The 16,927-nt window shown below is 34.0% G+C and overlaps 1 protein-coding gene across 5 annotated transcripts in view; it reads right to left on the bottom strand.

Annotated features, from left to right (window-relative positions):
• Window positions 1-3,405: 3,405 nt before the first annotated feature.
• The window catches only part of LOC128216949 (sarcolemmal membrane-associated protein-like), a 51,110-nt gene continuing 37,588 nt past the window's right edge, over window positions 3,406-16,927 (bottom strand). For 2 of the 5 annotated variants that reach the window (XM_052923703.1, XM_052923705.1), the window contains 11 exons: window positions 15,474-15,599; window positions 14,687-14,749; window positions 13,715-13,777; window positions 13,373-13,435; window positions 13,079-13,141; window positions 11,901-11,963; window positions 10,410-10,631; window positions 8,678-8,756; window positions 7,505-7,727; window positions 6,221-6,355; window positions 3,406-5,052 (listed from right to left, as the gene is read on the bottom strand). In XM_052923703.1, coding sequence (XP_052779663.1) covers window positions 4,954-5,052; window positions 6,221-6,355; window positions 7,505-7,727; window positions 8,678-8,756; window positions 10,410-10,631; window positions 11,901-11,963; window positions 13,079-13,141; window positions 13,373-13,435; window positions 13,715-13,777; window positions 14,687-14,749; window positions 15,474-15,599 — 1,199 coding nt within the window. In that variant the 3' untranslated portion in view covers window positions 3,406-4,953. Of the gene's footprint in view, window positions 5,053-5,957; window positions 5,983-6,220; window positions 6,356-7,504; window positions 7,728-8,677; window positions 8,757-10,409; window positions 10,632-11,900; window positions 11,964-13,078; window positions 13,142-13,372; window positions 13,436-13,714; window positions 13,778-14,686; window positions 14,750-15,473; window positions 15,600-16,927 lie in introns of all 5 variants that reach the window. The other 3 variants (XM_052923706.1, XM_052923704.1, XM_052923707.1) reach the window with 3 other exon arrangements.

Here is a 16,927-nt window from a genome sequence, read left to right as displayed (position 1 = left end):
AAGGAACTGGACTAGAAATAGAAGACCTTGTAGCGATTCCTAGTCTAGTGGTAACACACTTGACTGTCAATCCAGGGGTTGCAAGTTCGATTCCCCGCAAAACCACTAAAAAAATTGTTTACCTTATCTTTTGGTTGGGAAGTTAATGGGGGTCCCATGTGACAGTGCTATTCACTGGTTAAAGAACCAGGGTAGCTCTAACCAGGGTTACATTCTGTCTGGGCACTTTGCTCCAAAAACCTAAAATGACAAACAATCTTATCGAAGCACTCGCCAAATGGGCAAGGCCTGAGTGCCAATTTCAATAAGCTTACACACCACCCTCTAAGATTTGCAGCTGAGAGTAAATACTGCTATTTAAAAATTAGTATTATACTTACAAAAAAATCAAAGAAGTTTTACATACAGTTGACAGTTTTATAGATGTAAGAAACATTGAAATAACCCAAAGGTGATAGCAATAAGAATATTTTAAGACAGTGTATGACTGGTACAATATAACACCAAAAATATAGCACTTGTTAGCATATATATGAGCTAGGTATTTAATAACATTTTAAGCACTTGCATCAAATGAAGTTTTAAATTGATAATGGTCAAAACAGAAAAAAAGTGGAATGCAAAATAATTTCAATATTGAAGAACAAATGAAGCAGGTGCAAGCGCCTTATGAAGTCAATCAGAAAGGATAGGTATTGAAGCCAAAGTTATGGGCCTTTTATTTTATTATAGCAAACATGTGTAATAAGTTTCATGCTAGACCCAAGGCTATAACAATACCTATTACTTCTTTTTAAAAAAACCCAGACAAACTAATACAATAACCAGATACATTTCTAGCTTAAACTTGTTTTACTATTTTTAAAATTCTTGCTCAATTAACTGAAAAGAATACGTACCACAAAAACTTATCTGGAAATTGCTCATTTCTCTCTTACAAAAATGGGGTCTGTATTTCTATGAAAATTGGTTTTATTTAACAATATACTTTCAACAAATATCAATATATGTCACAAAAATAATATACAGCTGAAACAACAACAACTCTATACAATATAATACATTAAATATACAACAATGATTTCAATTCAAATGTATTTGTTTTGATTAAACTGTCCAGTGAATAACGAAAAAAATGGGAGAAAAAAAGAAGACAATCAAGTTATATTTTTAACAACAGAGAAATGTATCTTTGTTCAATATGACTCAGTCTTGAGGTATCTTAAAAGAAAGGGTTATTGTTCCACTAAACTAAACAAACATGGAAATATATATTAAGCTGGTCATCATGATGCAAGCAAGGGTGTGTGAAACATGAAGTAACTATGTCTAAGATTGTATGTAAGTGCACATGTATGTTTATATGAACAGTAGCTGGCCGTATAATGGTAATACACTATTTTTCCAGTGGATAGTACCCTGTTTCCACAAGTCAATACAGTATCTATTAGAGTATCACTTTTAATGAGATGCTTACAATGTTTATGCATGTTAGTGATGACATTTATCAAATTACAATTGGACTTCCTTATTCATGACTTTAATTTCTTGTACTAATCTTAAAATAACTTCATTCTTAAGTTTTTTTCGAATAAAGTCTTATTTTGATTCCATTTGATGCTTATGCTGGTGAATAGTAAGTGCATACTAATAACAATACATGGTATAGCTTTAGTTACTAGTAAATAAAAATATCATGAAATGAGACAAATGCCATATTTACAAATCAGTTACACTTATCTGTTTGTACAAAAATACAGGCAAAATAGCTCTAACATCTGTATTATGCTTAAGTCAACCACTATCTGAATATAGCAAATCAAATATACTATGGCAATAACAACAAAGGAAATACACACATACACATGTTCATGTTAAATTTCAAACAGCAATACTGTAAGAATATTTATTTAATACTCAACACAATGTTTTCTACTACTTATATTCAGAGTCTAACATTAACTAGTTAGACCAACCTAACAAGAAATGTACATGTTCTAAGACAAATGTAAATGAGACTTATAGGAAGATCTAAATTGAAACTGGCCCTTTTATCTGAGCTTTTTGTCCTTCAGTCAAACAAGGGAAACAACTCATAAATTACTACAGCCACAGTTATGGGCCTTGGTGATCATGTGCATATTGTCTCTGGCAACATGTGTACAAGTTTCACTTGAAAAACTTTAGAGTTATGACCAAGGTTCAAGTTTGTGCACATTGATGCCAAGAATGACATCAATACCCCCAAATAAATTCTTGAGAATGAACAAACAAGCTTCAAAACATTATACATGTAGTGCATAAACAGTGAACAATTTAGGAGATTCAAAAACACATACAGACTACACAACTGCACTTATATCAGAAGTCTCAGTCAATAGTTTTACCGAGAACTAATAATTACAAAGCAAAGAAGTATCAGTGACTTGGTAATGCTTTTGTTTGCGACTTTTCATTTTACTGGTTTCACAAGAATAAGGTTTTTCTATACAAGGAAAAGAAACAGTTCACTTTAAATAACTGCATAAACCGAACTAAAAGGAACGAAACTTCACAAAGAAAACTTGCTTGATATACCTTTAGACTGAGCGAAAACGAAAATCAGAAATTAAGTTCAAGCAAACTGCCTGCAATCTCATAACATACATTTATTCAATATACTAAGTTTCTTTCATGTGCTTTCCAGTGCGGAATGGAAAATCCAACACAAGGGCACCTGCAAAAGCCAGCAAAGGCTTACTGATCCGTGAGAAAAGCACATGATTGATCATCTTTCTTGTGTAACATTCAAATTGTAGAAAAGTGAAGTTAAAATGCACTCTCTACATTTCACAAAAAGTTACCAAGTTGGCACATAATTGTGCATGACTTCCATGGGGATCCACATCTCTGTCACTGGTTAAATGACCAGGAAAAAATAGTTCGGTAAGCAGGATAAAGGTTGATTAGACTTTTTGGCTTAGTTTTTACTGCAATCATTTACACTTTTGTTCATCTTAGTTAAACACACACACACACACACACACACACAACTGTCTGAAGATTTCATACTAAAAGTCTTACAGAGAAGCTCAACCAAAGCATAGCCTTCCCTATTACAGAAGATTAACTAAAAGACACTTGAGCCAACTCTGGGTAGGGAAATAAATGATAGATTAATGTAAAAGACCTCAGATAGCCATGCAAAGTTTCAGGACTAAATTGCTTCTTTCTAAATACAACACAGGAATACACATGGTGTAGTATACCTTATAAAACTAAGGTGTCTTGAAAATATGAACATTATAAAGCAGTAACTATTACTAGGCATTTCAGATAATCTTTCCGTTTTCCATTTCTTAACAAAACAAAAGGGTAACACCATAAAACCCTTGTATGTGTACATAATGTAGTCTTCAAAATTAATTGTTTCCAATTCTGTATTGTATAATATCAATTAACATCATTTCTTTATAAATTTGAATTCGATACCATATCTTTCAAACATCAGCAATTGTTCAGAACATAAACAAGGTATAAAGCAACTACATAACACAATACGAAAGCACTGTAACAATGGTGAAGAACTGAATGAACTTTGTACATAGCTTGAAAAATTCATGTCCCACAGTGATACATGACCAAACCAAATGGAAATAAATAGCATTAACAATGAGGGCTGTCTTTCTAGTGATTTTTGGTACAAGAATCCCACCTTAAAAGTATATATTTTCCCCATAATTTGCCTTATGATGAAGAACAGGAATGCCAACTGTTGCAAAATACCCCTGACCTATTTTAAGAACACCAAGTTTGGTGCTAATTGGTTGAATGTTTACCAAATTTAGAGAGAGAAAATTGTAGATGCTGTCTGGTCAAAAATTGTAATTAAAGGAAGATAACTCTTTGAGTTATTCGAACAATATGGCTGGTTATAAACTTGTCCCAAGGTATTATGCCCATGTACACTCTGACCGAATTTGGTGACACAGTGATTGATCAGACAACATTAAGGACACTGCCCGTATACTACAGGTAAAACTATACTATCTCACGTTTTATGGACAGGAGTATAAAAACAGATGACCATAACCTGGCAAAAAATAACCAAGATATATAAAGGGGCATTTTCTTCTGCAATATGCTGTCCCTAGATAGAATTCAATTGTATGATTCTTTATTATATGACACAAAAATACATCTGAGATAAGTGATTTTATTATGGAGTAAGTATTATTGCTTTTATTCAATATTCTCTTCAACTGAAAATATTCCCCTTTAGAAAGGCACCTTGCTCATTCCCAAACAGCAAAAGACAGCCCCGACAACGAAAACCTTAATGTTTACCAATGGCAATGGGAATTTTATGACAAAGTTTGGCAAATTCAACTCCACAAATGGACTCAGAAAATATGATTACACTGCAGTAATACAAATTAAATATATCTACCATTCATGCAGATTCCAGGTAAGTAAAACGAACAAAATGTTAAAGAAACAAAACTTGTGGGGACAAGGTCCACATTATAACTCACACTTGTCAAGGTAATTTAAATTGTGGCTTCAAACCATTCATAAAGCAATGACTTACAAAACAGCCAGTACAATATAACAAAACGAAACTTAACAATGCTGCACTACTGGTCCTTACCAGACTTACAGAGATATACACATGTATAAACCAGTACATGCTTGCCAGTTATGGCATTTATTACTTAACACCTGTAAATAACTGTTCTGAAAATGACTTGACATACATTTTTCTTCCAAAAAGATTTCAAAAACATCATTTTCAAACAGTCACTGTGAGAAGAGAGTGAACGCTTGTATACGTATAACCTCAGCATGTAGACAGCACCCATCGCGATCAGTACCCGACACAAATCACATGACCATACGGTATATGGTATGCACATACAGTTATATTCCTGACACTCTCAGGGTCACACCTAGTCCCCATCCCCGGGGTCAACATTAGGTGGCCGCCCCTGTCAGTGACACTAGGCTTGGGTAGATGGCCAGTAATACAGCAAACAGCAACATCAACAGAGGTATACTCGACGCAAAGGATATCTGAAATCATACACATAAAGTTTTGTATTCAATATACATACCCTCACTAACTTATGATATTTCTTAACATTGTTTTATAATAATGATTTATTTCAATGATAACTGTTGTTATTGGACCATTTTGAATGACATGTTAAGAAATAATAAATTTTGAAATATGTGGTTCATTTACTTATAACAGGCTTGCAAAAACACTGTAATCACGACAGTTGATTTACAAGGTAAAACTAGCATGAATCAGGTTCAAACCGTTCCATGCTTAGGGCTTGGCTTGCAATCTGAGTTAAGCTAAACGCAATAAATTTAAGCTATATATGCATGAGGTGAGAAATCAACCAGATCTACGTCTCGAAATAACAATATATGTCAGAGGGGCATGTTATTGACTTGATGAGAAAAGGAGAAAAGATGGAGATGAAAAATTACAAAAAAAAGATGGCAGGGATATATCTATTTTACAACCTGGAATTATCTGTTTACATGCTATTCAAATGAAGAAGACTAAAGGACGAATATATTAGCATGTACAAGAAGTTTGACATGATCCATAAACTGATTCAAATCATTGCATAGCCAGTAGAATGAGTTTAAGATTTTTGAATAACCAGTAGAATGCATTCAAATCATTATGAATGCATTCAAATCATAATAATTATCATGATCAGTAGAATGCATTCAATGCATTGGATGAATAGTAGAATTTAAGTTTGTGTTAAAATCAGTAGAATGCATTCAAATCATCATAATCATTATGACCAGTAGAATGCATTCAAACCATTGTATGATTAATAGAACTTATTCAGAATGTAGGATGATCACTAGAATGCATTACAATCATTGTATTATCAGTAGAATGCATTCAGAGTGTTGTATGCTCAGTAGAATGCATTCAGACTGTTATTTACCCATTTAATACTATGTTCTCCTTGGCTAAACATGGTTAATACATAAAAATGACAATGGCTCAAATACAACTATAGATGTATAATACACAATTAAATGTAACCAAAGATGAAAGGAAAATCAACACCTCACACTTGACAATAATTTATATATATATACTGACAATGATAGTCAACAAAAAAAAAATTCAATCGAATACTCTATATGTTTACAGATTTCCGGTCCGCAACTGACCTATTAGAAAACAAACACCTGCGTTACTCACCAGTTTGCTCCGGGTTGCTATACGCTGATAGTTCCCTGTGACCCGCTTAAGTTCACCCTTCAGATTAGTAATTTCCCGGTCACAATCCTCGCACCGCTTTTTCAGCCGGGAAATTTCTTCCTGTGCCCGGGAAAGCTGCATTGGGAAGGAAAAGGAATTGTTGTTTATTACTGGACTGTGAGACGATGATTAATTGTGTTCATTTTGTTATGTACTTGATTAAATTATTGTATAAATCTACTGAATAGACTCAAATCCTTTTATCAAAAGCCACAAAACAACGGAATATATTTCTTGCATTGATTATTTGTACAAACTAATATGATCATTGGAAATCAATTAATTTTCTGTAGTTCTTTTAAATTCCAAATATTTATTCAAATATAATGATAATATTGTATTGAAGATGTCAACATGTTACCTTATCCTAGTACTTTAACGCAACGTACTGATCAAAATGTTGTTGTTTTTAACTTACACTCTAAACCAGGGGATAAATGGAAATAAGGAAATAAGCCATATACAATAGTGCAATCAATATAAAATATACACTAAATAATCATGCAAATCAAAATATAACTGAATAGTTTTACATATCAAATAATATGTAAGTGATCAGTGGAAATGTACCATTTTGAGTTACTTGTGTTAAGTCGATATTGTACGAGAACACAGTTCAAGAGCCATGTATCTTTATGCAAACAACATGAAGTGATACAACCGTACAGATCAACCATCTCAAAATGTATTTCTTTTATTTTTATGCCTTATTAAGTATTTAAAATTTGACTTACAATCAACTGATATCTTTTATGTAATTTATGTAATATTGGGACATAGAATTGAACATGTGCAGTTAGAATGTAATATGGAAATTCTTTCCAGGCGCCAATATCTTGTTTTAAATCATGCAAAATTTAAGAAGGAAATGTAGGTATGCAATTAATTCAATATTTAGTAAATATATATTTAAAATGCAAATAATAATAATGCCATTAAAGTAAATTGGCGAACTACACCATATATGTATTGACTTAAAAAAGGGTGATAATTAAGATGCCTATCATACCACTCAACAGTTAATCAGCTTTGATATATTAATGTATATTTTGTTATTTAAAACAAATATATGTTTAAATAAATTGTAACCGTAAAATAAATCCATAATAAAATAAAAATGTACAAACAACATCCCACAAACATTTCAGCAGTGTGTATACATGTACGCAGCGTGCATCGGGTTGGGGTGGTTCCCACACACAAATCAAACAGCCCGATATATACCTGCTGCCTGTAAAAGTCATCTGTAGCGTTGTTGGCCGAGGAAGAGGAGGGGAGAAACCTCACCTCGGACATGCTGGTCTCCGTCTCCTTCTGTGAGTCCGTCAGGTTGGACATCCAGGTTTCCTCCTTGTCCTGCAGTCGTTCCTTCATGGCCTCCAGCTTGTTATACGACTCCTGCAGCTTGTTGTACTCTGCAGACAGCTGCAAGTTCTCCTTACGAGACCTGTAAACGAGGAAAAGATTTACAACTATGTTATTACTGATCATATGGAATAATCTAATGTGAGTGAATGAAAGTTGTTGAACTCTGTGTAAATCTGCAGGTTGTCCTTAAAAGAAAAACAAAAACAGACAAGAGGTATCACTGACTATATAGTGATTGTATTCAACAGACCGAAGCAGGTGCTCATTACCAGACCTGTATGGGGGGCAAAAAGTAACAGCTAATTATGTATACATAGTAACTGCCATGGCAAGTTTTCTCCGTAAACAGCTGAAGGCTCACTTTACCAGACCTGTATGGGAGGCAAAGTGTAACAGCTGATTATGTATACATAGTAACTGCCATGGCAAGTTATTCTCCGTAAACAGCTGAAGGCTCACTTTACAAGACCTGTATGGGAGGCAAAGTGTAACAGTTGATTATGTATACATAGTAACTGCCATGGCAAGTTATTCTCCGTAAACAGCTGAAGAGTCACTTTACAAGACCTGTATGGCAAGGTGTAACAGCTGATTATGTATACATAGTAAGTATAAAATAATAGCAACTCTACTAACAGCCAAAGACTCTGCTACGTGGACAAGGGCAATTACTCTACTAACCTCTTTGAAAGAATTCTTATATATTACTTCCCTTTCATTACTTTTACAATATTTCTACAACATCATTGGATTCTTTACTTTATTATGCCAAATAAAAGTTCAAATAACTAACTTTTTTACATCACACAAGAGTGTTTACTTTATTATGCCAAATAAAAGTTCAAATAACTAACTTTTTTACATCACACAAGAGTTGTTATAAAATCTATAAGCTTAGAATACTGAAAAATCTTATAAAGACTTATACTTTTTTACTGACAAAAATCATTATAACTTTAAATTAAGACTCTACTTACCTTTAAGTAAGAAATAATAAAACCACTTCTTAAATCTTTCCTCATTACTTACATTTTCATTTCAGCTTCAATGGCTTGAATACGTTTCTTGAGGCCGGAGCACTCATCTTTCAAAGCAAGAAACTCATTGGCTACAAACAAAGGTTCATATTCATTTCATATGAGTCATCAAAATCCGTTTCAACATCATTCAATATAAAGAACAAATAAATAAAAATAAAATATATCACAATATATATAATATACTAAAAAGGAATCATTCCTCAAAAGTGGAAACACTGGAACCCAACAATAAAATAGACTTAAACAAGTTAGTAAATAATAATTCAAACAAACTGTCAACCTTAATAATGGGTAAAAATACCATGCTTTGTGATGTGTGCATATTTCTATATAAGATGCATCCATGGTGATTGTGAATTGGTTGATAACTAAATACTTAAAATGAAATTGAATACTTGCAAATGCATGGTGATAAGGATCGTAACTACCGGTACACCATACAGTAGGAGATAACAACAACATTGTAACACATGAAAAACACATATAAATCATCTACAGTACAATGTATATTAAAATGTGTATGAACAAACTAAGAGACAACACATACTGAACTAAAAATGATGTAGGCATGAAATAGAGAAAGAAACCATGGAGACCACAACAACCGATCACTGATATGAAATCCGCAACTAATGAACACTTACTTCAAAATAAGAAGTATGATAATATGGGTGCCATAACAACATAGCAACTGAAACAAGCCTGCAAATGACATTTCGCTATGTCACACTAGTACATGTCATCTGAAGTTCTGCTGCCCTCAAGCCTCAATCCTTTACTTTGAAATATAGTGGTACAAATTTCTTACACAAGTATGTTGGGCAGATCGAAGTGTCCCATCCAAGGGCATGAGCAGTTACTGTCCACACAATATGCAAGATGGTCTGATATTTCAATCCGTTCCACATACAGGTGAATGAAACTCTTTCTTGCATACCTTTAACTTTTTATCTTAATAAAATTTGACGTTATAAATGTGTTTTTTTATATATTTCACCAAAAAAGGGATAAGTATAGGTAGTTGTTTACTTAATTACCATCATGATGAGCAGTAATTAAAAGTCAGTGTCAAATAGTTCACATGAAGCAGTGCCTTTTAAGGTTCTAAAATAACCTTGTTAAAAAAATCTTATCTTGGCTGTGCGCTTTAAAACACCACACTTTTAGTTGCATAAAAGTATCCATCAAAATATAATTCTCATGTGGCACATCATTGCTGGGGGGTTGTTTTACCTTGGGTGGGGTGGACAGAGGTTTCGAGGTGTTGTAAAAACATGGAATCAGGGGTTCTAACAGCTAATTAATGTCAATAATGAAAAGTATTTGGGAGTCTGTTTGAGAATGAGGGAATCATGCTCAAAGCAGGCTAGACCTCTTGTGAAATTGTTTCCAAAGTCATTTATATTCACTTCAAGGTACTTCCTATTGTTTTATGCAAATGTCCAGGCAAGTACTATAGAATAGTCTGCAGTTAACGGTTCTCAATCCTGATTTCAGGATAATTCCTGGACTCTAGAACCCCTGGAAATGCATGTCTTTTATGCAAGAAAAACACTTGTCATATATTTATAGGAAAAAAAAGCAAAAAACATATTGTGAATACACTTTCAGAAATAAAAACAATCCTTGTTCGAATTGAATGGCAAAGCAAAAGCTGACAAAACAAGGCTTTTACTGTACCGGCTAGAAGCATAAGACTGATGAAGTAATGTGGGAGTTACCTTGCCGTTTACTGATAGGAAGCCTGGAAGGGGTTGTATCGCCTACATGAAATGAGTATCTACTATGAGCGCCCACCAAGCGCCGGTCCGGGGAGTCACGCTTGCGGACATCAACTATTTCTGGCGATCCCCGGTGCTTTAGTTTATCTATGTCTGGTGAGAGTCCACGTTTCAGTTTATCTATGTCGGGTGAACCTCGATGCCTTAGCTTGTCAAGTTTATCTAGGTGAAGATAACGGAACAACGATGTGAAACAGAAACATGAGCACGATAATCACTGGTGAGGTTCTAGCTATCTCTATACAACCGTGCACAACACATGCGGCAGAGAAACGAACAGTAAAAGACACCCAATCTCTAAAGAAATCCTCTCTAGTACACTAGTCCATGCCAATACACATGCCAAAAAAGCTTCTATCAAACTTTGAGACTTCAGGCAAGCAACTCAAGTTCATGGAAACAAAACTGCGATGCCAACATTCTAAAGAAAATCAAACGTAACAAGCCAGAAAAAATTAAACAAAACAAAACAAACACAATGAAAAATAATTCAACTGAAATAACATGCACAAACAATAAGAAAAACAGAGGACAATATATCAGTTCCCATCCATTGAACCTAGAAATGTGTACATGAACGATGCTTCCCTATGCATAATTGATTGATACCATATTGGGCAATTTTGAAGATAGAAATGAAATTTTATACAGAAATGCTTATTAAAGCTGCCAATGGATCCAAACAAGAAATAGAACAAAAGGCATTATTCTGGATTAGCTTGCATTTGACTTTCTCTAAATGAGTGGGACATAGATTAGGGCAAACAGCAGGGGAAGTACCAAGAACATGCAATCAGCTGCATTTCATTTCCAATAATGTTAACACATGCACCAAAACGAGGTATTTATCTATATATAAAGTGAAATAGATAAGTGCAATTGAAATATGTAAGACAAAATATCAGATACCGGCAGTAAGGGGTGTAGCTGATTGGCTCAGTTATGACTGTTGCATACACAAACATGGTCATTTTAGTCTTAAAAACTAATCAGACTTTTATCAATATTTAATGCAGTGAACTCAAAAACACCTCAATCATTTAACATGCTTTATCCTTTTCTTATTGACAGAGGTTTTTTAAGTCAGATAGTTATCATAATAGTAAGTTAAATGTAATTTAATGCCAATGCTACACCACCACAGAGTGACATTATGCTCAACACAGTTTTCATAAATGCACTCAAAATAGTATTGAATGAAAACAGATTTTTAACTCAACAGAATAATGTATGGAGCGTTCCTGTAATTGTAAATAGCTGCAAAATGGCCTTCTAGACTTGTATACTATCTACCACGAAATTTAAGTTCTATAGCCATAAGTCCTTGTCCAAGAAAAATATTAAAATTGAGACTCATTTGTCACAAAAGAAAATAAACATTAGCCTGTAAACAAAAACAACAAAAAAAATGAAAACATTTCCAAATCTTACTTTCCAGCTTTTTGGCTTCATTCTTTGCTTCTTTTGCATCATGCTGAGATGCTGACAGTGTTTCTGAAAAAAAAAGACATTTAAATACAGAACTTCCAAGACTGCAAGAGAAATATCTCATGTGTGGTTGGGTTATTGAGTTGATGGTAATATATTATTAAACTTTGAGTGTCAGAAATCAAACTGAAATTTTAACTTGCAAATTCAAAAGAAGACATAGTATAATATTTCAAGCTATTTATTTTGTTTCAAACTATCTCTAGTCACAAGCCCAAATATCCTTGCAAAATAATTTTACAAAGATCTCTGGTATGTCTACATTGGATGTTTATTGGTTGCTAAGACTTTAGAACAGGTTGTTCGGTGACAAAGCACTATCCATCAATGACCTATTTCTGTTTTATTACCATGCTTATCCTTGTTGAATATTTTAAGATAAAAACAACCTTTGCCATCCTTAAGACTGTCATTAAAAGTCAGGGATTGTTTCGTTTTGGAATACAGGTGTTCAGTGACAAAGCATTATCCATCAATGACCTACTTCTGTTTTATTACCATGCTTATCCTTGTTGAATATTCTATATAAAAACAACCTTTGCCATCCTTAAGACTGTCATTAAAAGTCAGGGATTGTTTTGTACCGGTAATACAGGTGTTCAGTGACAAAGTCGCAGGTTTTCTAGTATGTCTTTATTAAGCTTGCTAATGTCCATGCTAATCAACCTTGGCAATCCTTTAGACTGTTATCATACAGAATCAAAAGTCATGTAATTGTTTTGTAGAAAGTAAACACAGTCTTTCCAAAAATGATATGAAAGTCATAAGGAAACCAGTTTTCTTCAATATTGGACACACAATTACCGGTAATCACAAATCAAAATGTAATTTATATAATGGTTGCACATTCATGATGGCCTGGATGTCAAAAGCATTGTACAAGATAATGTCACATTTTTAGAGATAATCTTGACCATGACTTGTGAAATGTATTCAAAAAGGAAACTTTGTACATAAAACTTGCAAACCCCAACAAGCTTGAAGCAGAAATTGGCAGCAGGCCGATGAAAAACAACATAAACATAATTATCTTGAATGTTACCATGATCTTTAAAATATGTCACACAAGCCCTGACAAGCTTAACCCAACAATCTAAAACCAAGAGACTCGATATTCTTACTCTTGGCCTCAGTGAGTGTGGTCCTGGTTGCTTTATGCTGGCTCCTCTCTTCTTCCAGGTCACCTGAATGTACAGGACAAATAATCACATTGATATCAATCTAAGGCCAGCAGTGTTAAAGAACATTTAATTATTTTGTTATTTCAAAATCTGTCTACGCAAGGTGAAGTTGAAGTCCCGACACAAATAGTTGACGCCATCCCAACTGCCTGCCCGTCTGCACTACAACATTCCCAATTTAATAACCTGGTTACAGAAAACTCTGTTTAAATTCCATGTAAACATTTTACTTACTTTTAACCTTTTCAAGGCTTTCCAACGTGGATTTAAGCTTTGTCTGCTCTTGGTCTAGATTGGCTAGAAAAAAAGAGAAAGTTAAACTTTTATTTACCTCATAATTGTTCAAAGTTTGTGTGAAACAACTGTTACTGATATCCCTAAAATTCAACATACTGTTGATATTCTGAAGTAATATTTGACAGCCCTTCTAGACACATGATAGTTGCTTTACAGTGTGTACCACGTGAACAGCACTTCAGTATGAAACAAGAAATTGGACAGAACAGTTAAACACTCCTATCTACAATTGTATAACTGAAGGAAGGGGTTATAAAATCATCATAATATTATTTCTACCTTTCAAACTGGAGATTTCCTCCTGTTTCCCGGCTGAAAGTTTCTTTTCCCCTTCAAGTTCTCCTGAAGTGGAAAAAGCTTATGAAAATAGTGGCAAAAACAGATCCAAGAAATTCTCCAAAGCAATCACACTGTCAATATCTTATACCAGTACTATTTCTTTTAGTAGTCATCAAACTTGTCAGAATCGTTCACATTCATGGCAAGAAACGAGTGCAATTAGCTGTTGCATGTTCATGACAAGAACAAGTGACACAATTTTTGTCACAATCAATATGAACTTTAAACTGTAGGTTTAATGGTATTTTATTAAAGACATAAAAGGCATTCTTCAATATCGAAACATGTGGAACATTTTTCACTGAATGTAAACGTGTCACAGAATGAAATGAAGTTTTACCTAATGCATTAAAATCTATACTGATGGACATTATGTCAAGAGACCTTTGGGTATACCGGCATTTAAACACAAAATCAAAATGCAAAAAAAACCAGATTTGACAGACAGACCGACACTTCCTCATCCTATGAATGTAGCTAAGGCCATATCATTTCCAAATCCAACCATGAATGACAAAAGTTTGGACCGTATGCAAACTATCACCAGGAAGGCTATATAGCTTAAAGTAATTAGTTCAGAAGGGTGATGAGACCTTGACCTTAAAGGTAGGGACATAGGTCTTGTGTACCACACATCCTCATACTATGATGGTCACTTCTGTCCAATTATTTTAATATCCATCCATGAATTAGAAAGATACGGACTGAACAAAAACGGGATGATAGACTGACAGTCAGTATGACGCGTGTCATTCCGAATTGGCCCCAACTTCACTTTGTGAAGTGGGCTTTAACAAGTGTAGGATTGAGGAGGAAGCCAATGGCTTCTATCAACTTTCACATGTAAATACAGTATGGTTGAATATTATGGAATATATGAAGGTATAATGTTAACAAATAAGATCAGCTTACCATGAAGCCGGCTTATTTGGTCCTTTACATCTTTCGTTGTGTTTTCAGCCTGTTGCAATTGTTCTGAAACCAAAGGACAGATAAATAGATGTAAACTAAATAGAGCATGGCATTTCTAACTTAAATATAACATAAGACAGTGTTCAAATGACACATGTGGTAGTGTAACTGTTCCCATTTCTGACCGTGTATTAAAAGGTTTTTATTGTTTCAATATAGTCAATGCAAAATACGACCCTTGCCCTGAAAACCTTTTTTTTTTTAAATTGTTTTCATTTTGCTAGCAGTTACCAATACTTATTGTATTGTACATATACTTATTGTATTGTATTGTACTGTATATATGCTTATTGTATTGTACATATACTTATTGTATTGTATTGTACTGTATATATGCTTATTGTATTGTACATATACTTATTGTATTGTATTGTACTGTATATATGCTTATTGTATTGTACATATACTTATTGTATTGTATTGTATTGTATATATGCTTATGGTTTTGTACATGTTCTTATTGCATTATATTTATACTTTATTATTCAACAAATGTTTGCACTTTTATGATATTCACAGCAATAAAGAATATATGGAAAACAATCTTTTATTTAAAAAAAAGTGTTTGTAAGCATCAGGCTTGTTTTGCCAATGTTAATGAAACACACTCAACCACATGTGATCTTCCTTTGTCAGTTCACATCAACATTGAAAAAAAAAGCAATTTCATCCCAGAATGTTAGCATGTGGTAATGTAGAAAATTATCAACATATATGACCATCCTACCCTGTAGATTGACAACCGCCTCTGACTGCTGTGCCAGACTGGCCTGGGTAGACGACAGGTCTAGCTTCAAGGCACTGTTTTCCTCCGTTAACTGTCCCGCCTGCCCCTTGCTGGCCTCTAGCTCATCTGTAGAGAAAAATTATCAAATGTTTTTCTTCAATCTGATTTATTGAAAAAAGATTGTGCAACAACTTTTAATAACATTACGGTATATTAAATACTATTGAATGTTTGGGATAACACATGTCAAAGTGGAGCTCAATCTTTGGGCTAACTAAGACATATCAACCATACTTTCATACACCACATGGTTGACGGGTGATAGTAACGCTAATACTAGTTTGTTGTTGATTATTCAGTGAAATGGGGCCTAACTTGAAAATTATTTTTATCTAGAGTTATGTGCCATGTTACACATGAGCACATTGTCACTGGTAATAAGTGTACAATATTTCATGCGAGTATCTTAAACGTTTTGGCCAATGTTTGACAGCTAATTGGGGTGAAAACATAATTGCTAACTTGAAAAAAATGTTATCATGAAACAAAACCTCTAGTGTAAGATGAGAAAGATGTTAAAATAGCAATGACTGTAATATACACGCTTAATATACAGACATGCTTTCTGTGTACTTACATTGGCCAAGATTAATGCAATTAATAAGTAGAGCTGTTACAATCACAACCACGTGTTTCATGGTTACAAAACAATCACATGTGTCTCGTGGGTAAAAAACAATCACATGTGTCTCGTGGGTAAAAAACAATCACACGTGTCTCGTGGGTAAAAAACAATCACATGTGTCTCGTGGGTAAAAAACAATCACATGTGTCTCGTGGGTAAAAAACAATCACATGTGTCTCGTGGTTACAAAACAATCACATGTCTCATGGTTACAAAACAACCAAGTCCAGGTGTTTCATGGTTACAAAACAACCACATGTCTCATGGTTACAAAACAACCAAGTCCAGGTGTTTCATGGTTACAAAACAATCACATGTCTCATGGTTACAAAACAACAAAGTCCAGGTGTTTCATGGTTACAAAACAACCACATGTTTATGGTTACAAAACAACCAAGTCCAGGTGTTTCATGGTTACAAAACAACCACATGTTTATGGTTACAAAACAACCAAGTCCAGGTGTTTCATGGTTACAAAACAACCACATGTTTCATGGTTACAAAACAACCAAGTCCAGGTGTTTCATGGTTACAAAACAACCACATGTTTATGGTTACAAAACAACCAAGTCCAGGTGTTTCATGGTTACAAAACAACCACATGTTTATGGTTACAAAACAACCAAGTCCAGGTGTTTCATGGTTACAAAACAACCACATGTTTATGGTTACAAAACAACCAAGTCCAGGTGTTTCATGGTTACAAAACAACCACATGTTTCATGGTTACAAAACAACCAAGTCCAGGTGTTTCATGGTTACAAAATAA

Source organism: Mya arenaria, chromosome 14 (genome assembly GCF_026914265.1).
Source record: "Mya arenaria isolate MELC-2E11 chromosome 14, ASM2691426v1".
Taxonomy (NCBI): domain Eukaryota; kingdom Metazoa; phylum Mollusca; class Bivalvia; order Myida; family Myidae; genus Mya; species Mya arenaria.
The sequence above is the reverse complement of the archived record's forward strand: the minus strand, read 5'-3'. Positions and strand labels throughout refer to the sequence as shown.